The sequence below is a fragment of the Anopheles coluzzii genome, chromosome 3, assembly GCF_943734685.1.
Source record: "Anopheles coluzzii chromosome 3, AcolN3, whole genome shotgun sequence".
NCBI classification, from domain to species: Eukaryota; Metazoa; Arthropoda; class Insecta; order Diptera; family Culicidae; genus Anopheles; species Anopheles coluzzii.
This window is the reverse complement of record NC_064671.1, coordinates 18021436-18036159: the sequence shown is the minus strand read 5'-3', so window position 1 is coordinate 18036159 and position 14724 is coordinate 18021436. Positions and strand designations below refer to the sequence as shown.

The 14724-nt window shown below is 44.1% G+C and overlaps 1 protein-coding gene across 8 annotated transcripts in view; it reads right to left on the bottom strand.

Annotated features, from left to right (window-relative positions):
• Nucleotides 1-292: 292 nt before the first annotated feature.
• Nucleotides 293-14724, bottom strand: part of LOC120960230 (uncharacterized) — a 35292-nt gene continuing 20860 nt past the window's right edge. For 3 of the 8 annotated variants that reach the window (XM_040384297.2, XM_049610473.1, XM_040384291.2), the window contains exons 6-14: nucleotides 14326-14647; nucleotides 13772-13843; nucleotides 11997-12280; nucleotides 11699-11827; nucleotides 11300-11353; nucleotides 11096-11227; nucleotides 5356-10036; nucleotides 2371-2734; nucleotides 293-1678 (exon numbers count right to left, since the gene is read on the bottom strand). In XM_040384297.2, coding sequence (XP_040240231.2) covers nucleotides 6168-10036; nucleotides 11096-11227; nucleotides 11300-11353; nucleotides 11699-11827; nucleotides 11997-12280; nucleotides 13772-13843; nucleotides 14326-14647 — 4862 coding nt within the window. In that variant the 3' untranslated portion in view covers nucleotides 293-1678; nucleotides 2371-2734; nucleotides 5356-6167. Of the gene's footprint in view, nucleotides 1679-2358; nucleotides 2735-5355; nucleotides 10037-11095; nucleotides 11228-11299; nucleotides 11354-11698; nucleotides 11828-11996; nucleotides 12281-13771; nucleotides 13844-14325; nucleotides 14648-14724 lie in introns of all 8 variants that reach the window. The other 5 variants (XM_040384294.2, XM_040384293.2, XM_040384296.2 and 2 more) reach the window with 5 other exon arrangements.

The window sequence follows — 14724 nt, the reverse complement described above, 5'->3', positions numbered from 1 at the left end:
TCAAATAATTATTATCCTTATAGAGAAACAACAATATCTCTCGATAATACCTCAAATAGGTAGAAAATTGAGAAAACTCGGCAAAATCGTATACCGCGATTCTCTGACCATTACTTACTTAGCAATTTACAGATATTATACGCACCAACAACCCGGTGAGACACTTAGGCCGAAAATACACGACGTGTGTTTCCGTGAACGCGTCCAAACGCGTATAACAGTTCCGCAGAGATATCCAGCATTAGCATAATTTTCGGATAAATTGAAAGCCCACCGAATGAAACACACATCGTTCGTAACATATTTCTTCTTTATTGTTCAATAGCGAAAATAAAACAATATTATAAGTGCTTGTTTACAGATCATAGGCAATACAATCTTACTTATAGTGTGCACGCGTTAAGAAACAAAACCATGGCTCGTTAAGAGTTCCTCATTCTTCAAGCGAATGCTAATATCTCGATGCAACAAATATCGTTATTGATTTCATTTCTTAAATTCTTCTACTTTTTTCTCTTTTTTTGTTCATTCGTTTTGAAAATAATTAGCACAATAAGCTGTGTGGTTCGATCCTGTTTGCCCATTCGTGCCCATTGATTGCCTATTTTAAGGCGGATGGAGTTCTGGAGCTTGAAAGTGTTATACGCTTGATCTCTACCAATCCTCGTTCATCTTCGTCACATCCTGTCTGTTCGATAGCCTGTAGAGACACTCCATATGGCTCCATCTGTTGTTTCAACTAACACTTTCTTACATAGCTGCACCACAAGTAAACGAAAACATATAAAAGCACACCTCAACACGCCTGACTCAGTCGCTCCACAGCAGGAGTAGTTCAATCACTCCACAAAAGATCAATCACAAACCATATCAAAATTCAAGATAACGCGAGAAACAGGATTACGGTTACAAACTAATTCACAACAAAACGGGATTATAAGTATGATTCTTCACCTTCCACTGCTGCGTTGTTAGTACTTTCTCCTACACTAACTTGGCACGGTTGGCACCAGTAAAATGTTATTTAAGAAATTTTTTTTAATGTAGCTAAAAAAGCTTTAAATGTAGCCTTCAAGTTGCGCAAACAAAAATTTAAAAAGTGTGGAAGCTCTCCATTATTTTCCTTCCTTCTACTTTTGTTACTATTCTTGTATAAACTTTAATTGACTTCGAACATTCATTTTGTTTAACTACATCATGTATGCCTACCATCATGTATACATCATCATGTTGGTAGGACATACAATAAGAAAATGCTATGAGTACATTCGAGCTTTTGCTGCCGTTTTTTTTTTTTTGGTAAAAAAAGAAAGAACAGTAACATAACAGTAACATAGGATATCAAAAACTTTGACAGTTTTTCATCGAGAACTGAGAATAGGATGAGGCGAGAAGCTAGCACACATTCTCTAGGATGATTGCAACTCAAAACCAGCGGAAAAAGGGCTACGAATGTACGAAAACTGTAATAGTGGATGCAAAACGAAGAAAAAAAACCATTATCATTGCTTTACAATTGCCGAAACAAACAAACACTAAAAACGAAAGCTCACTCAACTAAAGGAGAGACAATGGCTATCATACTATTCTAACTAAAACATTCTAAACATTTTTGCTTTTGTTGTAAGCTGTCCTGTGCGTTGCGTTATGGTGGATCAGAAATCAGTTTCACCGGGACCTGTAATGAGAGTGAGAAAGAGCGAATTAATATAAACGGTTTATAAACATGTTTAAGTAACGTTATTTATCACGTAAAAAAGGTTGAAAACAAAACACATACAAACACACAATGGTAGATAAAAAACAATCAAACAAACACACATCTCACAACAGAAACAACACAGAAATGCAATTAAAGATGGAAATGAAATGGATAAAAAGTTCAACGAAATAGATAATGCGTCTTTTTTCGCAGTGTTTCCTACGTGTCAAGGTGAATAGACAGCAGTAGATGAGTTTAGAATTGTTTCTCGCTTGCTCCATCGGTGCATCTATACACCTTAAGCTATTACGTTGATGTTACCGAGTGCATTCATTTTGAATTCTTTTGTATGCATTTATTTTGCAAAACTAGGCATTGTCAGTGAAATCACACTAACTTAGAGTGCTAAAATATTATTTTCTTTTGATTCTTTAGGCTAAGCATTATATGGTTGCAATAATTGAATTATTTGTTTTACGTTCGGTTAATCACATTAGCTTTAACGGTTTACTTTGCTCGTCTAATTGTTTGATTTAATAGCGTTTAAAATTTGCTTAAAGTTGCTACCAATACGTTTTGTTGTCTATTTATTTTGTTTAAGCTTCGAAAACTGCTTACAAAGTTTGCAAAGCTGCCACACATCTTGTAATTCTTACTTCACTACTCACTATTACTTTTCAGACACGCAGATTCGCCTTTACATTTGGTCGCTACTACACACATTCAGTGTCGAAACGATCTTGGCTCGGGATTATGTGCGCGTGTGTGTTTGTGGAAAGAAACATTGCGAAATTGTTGGTGATGGATTTTTGTACAGGACGAAGAAAATGAAATTAACAAACAAGCATCACTAAGACACCGTATGTACAACGCACAGAACGCTTTGCCTCCGATCAAAAGGACTTTTTCCTCGATGATCAAAAGGAAACGTTAGCGCTGCTGAAGTTTTGTGTAAATTTCGAAAGATATACACACAGACACACAAACACACACAGATTGATTATTGTTTTCTCTTCGCGTCGCTACGCTGGTCTGCAAGTGGAAAATTGAAGAAGAAAAACCAGTAGAAAAAACGTACAGACACACACACACACAGGTCAAAGAATGCCAACAATTTTGCACTAGCGAAAGAGTACTAAAACGAGCACAACCGTAAGGGCGTAGTTGTCATTGGAGGAGGGAAGTGTTCAAGCTGAAAAGTGGGATTGCTTTCCTTGTTTGGGTGAACTTTTGCTTTGATGAACTGTATTTTTTCATAAGCAATCTGTTAGCTGTTAGCGTGTTTGTATTAGATGTTTCAGTTAGTTTCAAATTAGCATTTGAAAATGTGGATTTTGGAATGAGCTGCCTTGGCTGAGCGAGTATAACACTTCACCTTTATCGTTTTGACTACAAGGAAAATAGAATTGAACCGATCTGCATTGGGTTTGTTCCAGTGTTTAATTGAAGCGTTATTGATTTTTTTCTTATTTTTTAAACATGTTCAAACTATCAACAACACTATAGTATAACAGTTTTGAAAATATAACAGTTTATGTAGTTTTGAATAGAAAACAAGTCTTTAGTAGAGGTAAAGTAAAAATAAAAACGTTATCAAACCGATCAGTAAATGAGAGGATGGGTCAGTGAGTCATTTTAAGTGACCGTAAAATATATATTATTTAATGTAAATCAAATAAAAATACATAAGCGTAGATTCAAAGTCGGAACGAACTGTTATAGGAACAAATAGATTGAGACGTAGAAAGGTCGAAACTGTCGGATCAGGGCAGTGGTGGTGGTGGTGGTGGTGGTGGTGGGGAAATGTGATTTAATCAATTTAACATTCTGCTTTTACGGTTCGTACCATACTTGTGTTGAAAAGTAGCGCTTGCTTTCCCTTTTTTAATGCAATGCGAAACATACATTCAGAACCCGTTTACCACTCTGTACGTTGCACGGCAGAAAATGTTGTCTCTGTTAAACGGTACGGTGGTGGATACTAACGCCTTAGTTTTTCATGGTCACACTCCACACTCTACGTTCTGATGTTTCATCACATCTTCTTCTCACTCCTCTTCTTTTCAATTCTATTTTCGATGCAGCCAAACAGGTAAGGTGTTTTAGAAGAACAGGGCGACTGTGTACGACGCGCACCAGAACGCGTGACACGATGGCGTGTAGTGATAGCGTTTTGTGCCGTTTTGTTTTTTTGTTTTTCCTCTGTTGTGGTGATTTTGTACTGTATATATGTATTTTTGTAGGCTGAATAGAGCTTGGGGCATTCACTGTGCGGACGGCAAAAATTGCAAACAAAAACAAAACAAAAAGAAACATAAACAAAAATCAAAACGGGACACAATACTCAAAGCACTTGGGTGCACATCACTGGCGTTTGCTGGCGGGATGTAATGTTTGCACTCAGAATGGAAACAATCATTTAAAGGATTGCATTGTGCAAAAGATGCTAATTATTGCAGTACTAACACAAAACAGAATGGATTGAATAAGGGATAACAGTGACAAGGTACTAATTTTTAATTACTAATTTAGATACGATAACACTTCAGCAAGGACTCACAATATACAACTGCTAATGTAATACAAAAGTGTCATTGATAACGATAAATAGACAAAGAGACATAGATTGAATTTAGATTGAAATATAACAGACTGACTATACTATTCTAAGTGTATAACAGTTTTCAAAACTGAATAATGAATAAGATCTTAACGCGTAAATTGTAATACAGTACAAACAGCATGAAGATAAACATAACTACAGCTATAAAACAACTATGTATACATAAATACATAGATGAACGATACCCGTAAGAGCTAATGATCGTTACATTGACAGAAGATAATTTTAGACGATCGTTTCGTCGATGGAATGGTTTGGTCTAAAGTTATCTTTTCACAAGTCGTACATGTTTTTGCTTTTAATTTGCAAATCATATCGAAGTGCTTCGGAAGCGTTGTACAATGGCAAAAGGAAGTAGTATTTAATGTAATAATTATCAGCACGACCGATTTACAACAAATTCTCTTTTTAACTGATTTTTTTTTAATCTATGAAGGGAAACTGTCTGCAAAGAACAGACCATTAAGTATGAAAGAACAATAGAGCAAAATGAAAATGAAATAGACAATAAGTTTCTACAAAGACATGAGAAGACGAACCAGAAGAAGATGAAGAAGAAACAAAACAAGGGAACGAAGAGTCAAGATCAACATGAAAAACAACAACATCTAAAAACAATCGATGTGTCAAAGTACACACCCATATCGGTCGACATACTTGGCAATTTTACATTAAATATACTACCCATTGTACACTGAAGCTATGCTGCACAGTTTCAGCGAGGGAGGACAGAACAAACCGGTACAGGTACATAACGACAACACGCAAACACACAAGAAAAAATCGTAATTCGGTCGGTCAGATGGAAACCAAATCAATTCAACCAATCGAAAAGGCAATGCAATCGGAAGGGAATAAAAGGAAACAAACATTAATCAAATCAAATTATTGAGAATGCAAAAAAAACTAAAGAAAAGAGGAGCAAGAGAAGAAGAGGACAAACAAAAACAAAACGAAAAAAGGGTGAGTTAAATGAGGGATGCGGTCGCGATGGATGACAAAATTTGATTTTGCAAAACATTTCAGATACCTGTTTCTCGCAAATCTTGATGGGATAGATTTTGGGGTGTTTGATTTTCGCATTTTCGAACAATTTTGCAGTGCTTTTGGGCTTTTCGTTTCTTGTTTTTTTTTGGGGGCGATGTGGAGCAGCAGATGGTACTTGGTACTGAGCGGGATGAACAACAGATTGGTTTGTATGTTTTTTTTTTTCTTTTCAAATGGGCGTTCTGCTTCCGCGCGGTCGTAGCCAATGAAGCCAATGGTCGTGGCGAACGCGTCCAGAAATGGGGCAAACATGAGACCTACTAGCACAAACATAGAGCAACAGGGTACACATGCCTGGATTGGGAGAGTGGCGTTAAATAGGGAAGGAAGGTTCGAGGGATCGTCTAATTATGATGGCAGGAGAGTGACGGGATATGAGACTGTGAGAGCTGCAGTAGGCGACCAATGTCAGCTACCACGTCCTAATTCTGGTGAGTGGTGTGTGCGTGTGTTTTGTGTGCCTGTTTCTACGAGGCAACCCCTGCGCGAGAGTAGCATTTCATCTCATAGATATACTCCTATATATATACACATAGAAACATATGTACACCAAGTGCGTGGCCGCTACTAAATGCGTCCTCCAGTACGGTCCGTCAGCAGACACTAGCCGTCGAAACAGTACACTAAGTGCCCGGTTCAGCTCGGATTCCAATTCAGTTCACATTCCGTTTCGTTTCGCTCATCACACACCATCGTTTCGATCGCAGTAGGCACCGTTTGTGCGGGGCAGTGGGCGGCAATTATTGTCAGTAGTTGGCAGTGTTAGCGGCGACTCCACAATACACTCTACAATAACTATTGCAGTTTAAACTGTCGGTTGGCAGCACTTCGACTAGGACACTCGTCCATCGGACTGGCGGTTCCATACGGTTGGCCAGCGCCCGGCATCATTACGGTGAACGGCGAGCGATTGCTGGACGCGCGGGACGGTGGCCGAGAGCCGCGCGACTGTTCCACCAGCTCCGCACCCTCCCGCACACCCATCAGGCGTGGTACGCTCTTGTTGCTAAATACCCGTGGACAACGCGGCGACCAATGCCCATTGCTGCCCATGCGCGAATCCTTCTTGCCAAGTGCCAGCTGATGCTCCGGCACGGTGCGGAACATCTTCACCATCCCGCAGTCGGACCCAGTGTCCGAGTGGCACCCGTTCGGCTGCATCGAATCACTGCACCACGTGTCGTAGTAGTCGGCGTACGAGGTCGGGTACTCGCTCTTGAACTCCTGCGGCGTTAATGCGGGCGTCGAGTCGACCGTCACCATGTTGTCCTCGGTCGAGCTGATCGTACCGTTCGATTCCAGATCCTCCTGCAGTATCTTCAGGGCGGCAGCGTGCAGCTTCTCCAGCGGCAGATTGCGGAACAGGCGTCCCTTCTTCTTCATCAGCAAACTTTGTACTAGCTCTTCGGCAAGCTTTTCGTTGTGCAGCGTTCCTGATACAGGAGACGCCGACGAGGTAGACGAGGACAGGCTATCGTTGCCGGACGAGGATTGGTGGCTGATCGGGAGCGTTAGGCGATCGCGCCTTCCTTCCACTGCGATGCCGTTCTGAATGCTGCCGTTCTCTTCCGACGCTACCTTACGACCATTCGTGACGGATTGGACCGGCTTAGGACCGGTGGGTTCGTGCGTAGGCGCCACGTCCGTTGCGTGCTTGCCATGCTTCTGCTCCCGCTTATTGCCCTTATCTTTACAAGTTTCCTTCTCCTGCTCCTGCTCTTCCTCCTCCTCTTCGTCGCTATCACCGTTGTTACTTTCGTCCTGCAAAAGCTTAAATAACCTGGAATGTGTGGCCGCACGTTGATACCGTGTCATCTTGCGCATCTCCGGGAAGCACTCGGAGTCTGTCTCCACCTCCGAGATGTGTTTGCTCATGTCCGACGTTACGCCGGAGTCGTCCTCCGCTTCGGACTCTTCGCAGAACTGCCGCTGTCGGGACAGTGGTCGCAGTCGGCTACCGATCGTCGGAGTGCTAGCTGTACCGCGCCCGTTCGGCGTTACGACCTCCAGCGAGGGCACTGCCTGCGTCTCGAACAGTGATATCCGCTCCTTCACAGACAGCTTCTTGTCCCGTTCCATCTTGTCGATCATACCTGCCGACGTATCATCCTTTGTGGCATCATTGCTGACGGTAGCAGTGCTACCGCCCATACCCTGTGTCACTTCCTCTTTGAGCTGCTTTGTAGCTTCGCCCTGTTTTGGCACAGCTTCCCCAACATCTTGCTCCGCTTCCGAGTCTTCCTTCGATGTGTTGGACGTTTCGTACTCTTCACTATCATTATCACTCTCGGAATCGGAACCATCCTCTTCTTCCGCACTGTGATCTTCAGTCTTACGATCGCTTTGCGCCGTTTTGTTGTTCTGTTGTGCCACGCACGCCTTATTATTATTCTCATCCTTTGCAATACCGCCGCTGGATGCAACTCCTCGTTCACTACCTACCACTACCTCACTCGCTCGACGTTCGTACAGATCTTTAACCAGTCGTTCGTTCTCCTTCTGCCAGTAGTCCAGCGAGTCCTTACTATTATCTTCCTCCTTCTCAACCTTACCAACATCACCGCTGCTCTCTTGCACTGCTGACGGCAGTGACGGTTCACGTTTTCCAAAGTTCCACATATCCGATGCCTCAGTCGGGCCGTTCTCAGCACTCCAGAAGTCAGTGCTTGCCCCTTCACCATCCTCTTCTGCATCTTGGCTCCAGACACTCTGCCGATCGACGCTAAACTCGCGACTACTCCACATATCTCTCGAGTACGATCGTACCGGTCGCTGATAGTCATCTTCATCTCCAATCTGACTCCAAAAGTCTACTTCTTCCTCTTCTTCAGCAGCGTCAGCTGTTTCCGTCTCCTCTTTCACTGACGATTCCTGTTCAGATTGTTTCGCAATATCGCTCGATGAGCTACCCTTAGGTTTTAGTGGTAACGAGACTGACACTGACACCTCAGAATCTTCTTCATAATCAATTTTAAATGGCGTTTTCACGGGCACCTGATCCTTTGCCGCATCTGGACGACTCGAGCTGTCTCGCTCGTTTAATTTCCCCTTGCTCGAAAGTGACGGTATCGTTATGGTAACGGTCACATCGGTATCTGCCTCATTCGACTGCTCCTCAGTTGATGCACTAACCTGAATTTCCTTCTTCTCATCGTTTGCCTTCTCTTCGCCATCCGTTTCCGTTTCTTCTTCCGAGCTTTCTTCACTCTCTTCCTCGGAGTCTTCCTCCTCCTCCGTATCGCTCTCTTCGCCACTATCTTCCTCCTGCGCTTGTTCCGATCGTTTACTTCCGCCAAGTTTCTCCTTCGTGTCGGTAATTTCGCTTTCCCCAACGACTAGCGTTGCAATATCCTCATTGTTGGGTGACTTGCTAAATGACAGCTTCAGCGGTAGACGTACTGAAACTAGCGACTTGTCCACCATGTCCGTGTCGTCGAGCCGATCAATATCGTCGTCCGTACGGTTACCACTCGGCTGTCCGTTTTCGTCTCTATCATCATCCAACTCGTTAGCCAGTGTGGAGGAACAATCACTGAGTGTGGAGCTGTTGCTACAAACACTCGTTCGGCGGCTCGCTACCGTTGACTGACCGTACACACTTTCCTCCTCGAAGATCACGCTCAGCTGATGTGGCAAGTGTTCCTCGACCGGTTGTGGATCGCCGTTCTGCCGCTCGTACCCAACCGTTTCTTCGTCTTCACTTTCTTCTTCATCCTCCTCATCATCTTCCTCTTCTTCATCATCCTCCTCTTCCTCTTCATCCTTCTCTTCCTGTCCCTTCTTTTCGGGTGTTTTCTCCCCGCGAACTGACTCCTTCACGTCCTTCACACGGCCACTACCGTGCACTGGCGTCCTTGAGCCCACCGTCTTCGACCGCGGCGCACCTTCGTCCTCCGAGTCTGAAGCCTCAGACTGAGACGAAGGCACCGAGGACGTGCTCTCCTCGTACGTACGGTACCGCTCGTTCAGCGGGCTACAGGGCGAACAGCGCACAGAAGACTTTGCGGAGCCACCGTCCTGGCCGTCGCCATTGTTAAAATTGTTCAACCGCTCCGACAGCCGCTTCAGGCTGGACTGCGAGCGCACCAACGGAATGGGGCCACCGTAATCGGCCGGTTCGACTCCGCCGAACTCGCTCGGTACATCGCGCAGCTCGCCCAGCTGCTCCTTGATCGCCTGGAGCTCGCTGTCCGAACAGGAGTCGTCCGGCGTTGGCGTGACAACGATACGCGGCGGGGGCGTCGTGATCACGTACGTGTGGATCGCCTCGCTTGGCAGTGGCTCACAGTACGCGGTCTGCGGCTGGCCAAGCTGATAGTACGGGGGCGGTGTGCACGGAGAGCAGGGCTCCGGTGCGTAGTAAAAGTGGTGCGGTGACATGTATCCACCGTAAAAGCCGCCACCCCGATCGTAATGACCGGGCGGGGGCGGTGGTAAAGGGGGGTAGTAGTACCCGGGGGCATGCGGGGGTGGATGTGGTGGTGGATGATGCGGGGGATAGTACTGGGGGTTAGTGGTGGGATCGTAGTAATGCCAATTGGGATTAGGACAGCAGTAGTAGGGTTGCGGAGGATAGGGATAGGGAGAGTATCGAATGTCTGTGCCACTGCCGTGCGGCAGCTTTACACTAGGGCAGCCCTCACTGTCGGAGGAATTTGGATCGGCTGTTGGAAAAATTGGCAAAATGAAAGAAAGAAAAGAGAGAGAGAGAAGAGAGAGAAAGAGAGACAGAACATTATGATGAATGAATTGTGAATGCATTGAGCAATGCGCTTCGGGACTTTTTTCGGTCTGAATCCAATCCAGGAATAGAATAGTCTATACCTTGCACTGTGATCACGACCCAACACACAACTTCACTGTAGATCTCTTCTTCAGAAATTCAAACACATCACATCAGACTACTTCCCCGAGCAGGACGACTTGTTGGTGCCTGCGGTGACTCGACATTCCATCAAGCCCAAACGATCTCGTTCATGGGTACAGTTTTGAGTAGATCATTCAAAATGCGGTTTATCTCCAATGTAAATTTCGAGATCTTCGGCATCTGGGACGGCCGCCAAGCACAACAACAGTCGCAATCGTCACTAGTTTCAACACAAGCTTAAATGCTAAATTGATCAATCATCATCGATGGGGTGGATCAGAGGAGGGTGGAAGGGGATCGAACTGGGTACGGAAGATCAGAGATCGAAATAAAGAAAAAAAGGGGGACAAAGGAATCGTCTCTTGCAACATGCCGAAATGTCTCAGTCAAGACCTAACCACGAGCAAGATGAAGAACGAAAATGCACACTCCCGGAAGGACGTGCGCTTGGTTACTGTGTGTAAGTTTTGAGAATTGGTTGAGAAGAGCATGGCGGGGTTCTTTGCAATTTAATGATCAAACAACACCGAATAGAAAGATGGGTCTGGGAGGTGTTTGTTTTGTTTAAAGAGAAAAAAAAGAGGCCACACCAAGTTAATGAAGTTGAATTAAAGAAAAAAAAATCAGTTATGTCAGATTAAAGTTCCTTGGAGATGGGATTATTCCTATTGAAGATGGCTATGCAGTGTGTGTCGTGCGCGTGTGATCCCTTGATGTGGACCGGAACTGGGCACGAGATTGAACCTTTTTGGAGTTTGGCAGGGCCACACACACACACACTTGCGTTCCAAAGCCTCATATTTTACTCAGTATATGAAATAGTAGTAAAAGTATCGCAAGAACTGGTATCACTTACCTGGTGCGTCCGTCATTGCCTGGAGCATCTTGAACGAGCGGCTCGGGATGGAACCGCCGGTGTACTTCTTTGGTTCCTCCACCTTCTGTTCGCTCGGCGGCACGTACTGCTGCGATTGTTGCGTATCTCCATCTGTAGAAATTCATTACAAGTGAGATAGTGTTACAAGCGAGACACACATACTGTTGTTTCAGTTAATCTTACCTGAATCGTTGTAGTTTGCTTTGTTGAACATCTGTTGCGCACGATTTCCAGAGCCTGCAGACAAACGGACTTCAATTAGCATTGATATCAAATAACACGAGCAGATGAGTAAATAAGAGTAAACAAAACATCGTAATTTAAATTTAAAACTCCAAACACCAAAAAAAATATTTACAAAATATAAATAAAAAGGAATAAGAATAAAATATCTACAAACATAAACCTACAATAAACGGTAAACAAAACAAAAAAGGAAACACAGAAAACTAAACAACATAAACCAGCTCTACTTAAGCGCACTTGCACAAAAGCTAAACAAAACATTCGCCAATGCGCATCAAATAAACTACAATGTACAAACAAACAAACAAAAACAAGGAGGACACATCTCATCCGTACCGTTGTTGCTTTGGTTCGCAGCCTGACCACTGTCGGTCATGTTCTGCAGATACCTGAACGCTTTGGACGGTATGGCGGCACCGCGATAGCGTGGATCTTCTTCGTTATGGAAATACACCTCTCCGTCGACTGGTGGAGAGAGGGAGAGCGAGCAAGACACAGGAAAGTGCAACACACAGCCATACACGACACGACGAAATCATAAATGAAAGTACACGAAATGTTATAACATCGCCACAACGTGGTGGTTAGCATCGACGGCACCGCGGGACGCGTGTGCTCCCGCAGCTGTACTTACCTTGATTTTTTACTCTATTCATCAACGCTTTATCTTCGTTGCTGAGCTGTAATCGACGCAGCTGTCCTTCGGCTGCATCTTGCTGTTGAGCGGTCGAGCGACTGTACTGCTGCTTGGCACCGTCGGCTTGATCGCTCTGATTATTAGACTGTTCCTTGGCATTCTTTTCGGCCTCGGCTTCGTCCAGCGTGTCCGTGATTTGCTGCAGCACCCGGAACGAACGCGACTGGTTCGGTGCATTGTTGCCATTCCATGACTGAGCGTTGCTGCTGCTTCGAGGATCGCTGGAAGGAGAGCAAAGAGTGACGGTGTTAGAGACGAACACATTTAAGAATAGTTTGTAAAATGAACGATCAGTAACGTAATTGAAGTAATAATCCAGGCGCAAACGAGTGATAGTATAACGCAAAAACAGAAATATAATCAACAAAAACCGTTTCAACATTGATTTATAAAAACGATAGCAAAACAAACAATTAAGAACGTTTAACGACGATTAATGTGTTCTTAAAGCCTTCAGGGATTATCTCCTTGACTAGGGATACAATTGACATACTTTTTTAATTTTCTGTCTTGAACTTCATGAACTACAAATTATGACATCACGTCACAAAGAGCCTAGTTATTGGACCTAGTTGTATCACTTATGGAACGCATCCTTACAATGAGTCTTCTGATATTAGAATACGATGATAATGACTCTTCTACATCGTTTAATATGTTATCTATTGTGATTCAAAACTCTTCAAAGATATATAAAATAGACATATAATATATAGACAAATATAAAAATAGCTGAAAAATGTGCATTATTGAACTAATCAGTTGTAATGATTTCCGATGACACATAAAGAATCTTCTCAAAAGAATCGCTAAGATCTACACCGAAACAATCGTCGATTGTAAACAGCTCAGTACGGAGACGAAGTGTCTGGTCAAATTAAAATCATCAAATAACCGACGAAACAGTAAAAACAAAACACATAATGCACATTTACATATAAATAAAACACTTCCCCACGGGCGAGAGGTTAGGTAACAGGTTTAATGGCGTCTATTTCCCATCCTTTCTGAGTGACCACCATGTGCCGTCATTTGATATGGTTGGCGGGGTTTTCCGTCGTTTTTCATCTGTATTTCCCAGTGGTTTTAGCGCTGCCTTCAATTATATAATGGTTGAGCAGCTGGGAGACAACATTGACTGTGAGATGTTATTACGATGAGGGTCAGACGAATGAAATTGGTCAAATAAATAAGGACTCAATGTGATTACACCGTTTTTTTTTAATCCTGCTTTTGTGATAAACAGTGAAAAGCCTTGTATTAGTCCAAGGACTAAGGCCAAACGTAACACATTCAATGTAACAATTCCTCCATGCCAACTGGAACTGTTTGAGCCATGCTTCTTAGCGCATGCAACAAGTAAATCCGAAATATTACAAAACACACAACAGGAAACACAATCGAGCGAAAACAAAAATGGAACAATGTTTAAAACGAAAACAATAAACCAAACCAGCATAGCAAAGATGAAGGGGGAAACAGTTTTGCAGAACTGTGAAAAAGGTGTGTTTTTTCTGCAAAACGGATTTAGAAACAAGTAACGATGTTTCACACTCGCTTTGCAAAACGTTTGCGCCGCGTATGCAGCCGCTGCCACCGTCACGTAAAATTGCGAAAATTGCAAAAACACACTCTTTATGACGGCCAACATTGGCGGGCGCGCTTCTTTGCCATGCATTCGAATCACGCTGGTGCGTGTCGTGCTCCTGTACCTGAGTCTATTTTTAAGAAAGCGAAGCTTAGCCTCTAGCGGGATATCGTGAATGACGTAGCTACGATCGCCACTGCATCGCACCATTGAGCAGCATCACGCCCGAACAGCACGCGGAGGGGAAGAGGGGAGGAGCGGAGGGCGGTTTTTGGTAGACGAAGGGCAGCACTCGGATTAGGGGTCGTTTTATTGAGAGGTTTTTGGTGGTGGTGGTGGTGGTTGTTGTGGTCGTTGTTGTTGCGCATTTGCCGGTGCAGTGAGCAGACGTTTATGCGTACGGCATACGGTAGGTTACAAAATCATACGCAAATACACACGCAAGAAATAATCACATTTTGGGGAATAGAAATTTGCACACGCCGTAGAAAAAAAAAAACAAAAGGAATAGAAAGACAAAGAAGAAGAGGAATCAAAAGACTTATTTTAGTAGTAGAAGAGAGCGAGAGAGATAGAGAGTAATTTGCATAAAACACGCTTGCCGTTGGTTATTTAGAATTTGCCAGTATGTTCCCTGCAACACGACCGCTACTAGGAGGAAGTGTACCGGCTAATTACCTTTGAATGATGGCCGGCGTGTTGGACAGTGGTCCGCGGACAGTGGTGTGGTCGCTACCGCTTTCCACCTTGATCGGTACGATGCGCACATTTGTCACCTGCTGGCCCTGCTGGGTCGGTGTGGACTGCTGCATGCGCTGCTGCTGGGCCTGCGGATGCATCGGATGATGCATCGGTGGCGTTTGTGGTGGCGCATAGTGCTGATGGTGCTGGTAGTGCGGATGAGGCTGCCCGGTCGGCGTCGGCGGGTAGCTGATGTTGTTGTAGCCTTGGTTCACGAAATGGTTCGGATTGGTAAACATGGCGGTTGGTGTTGTGAATCCTGCGTGAAAATCGGAATCAAAAGGGGTCGAGTTAGCGTACGAGTAGGAGAGCGAGAAGGCGAATCAATCGTCACTG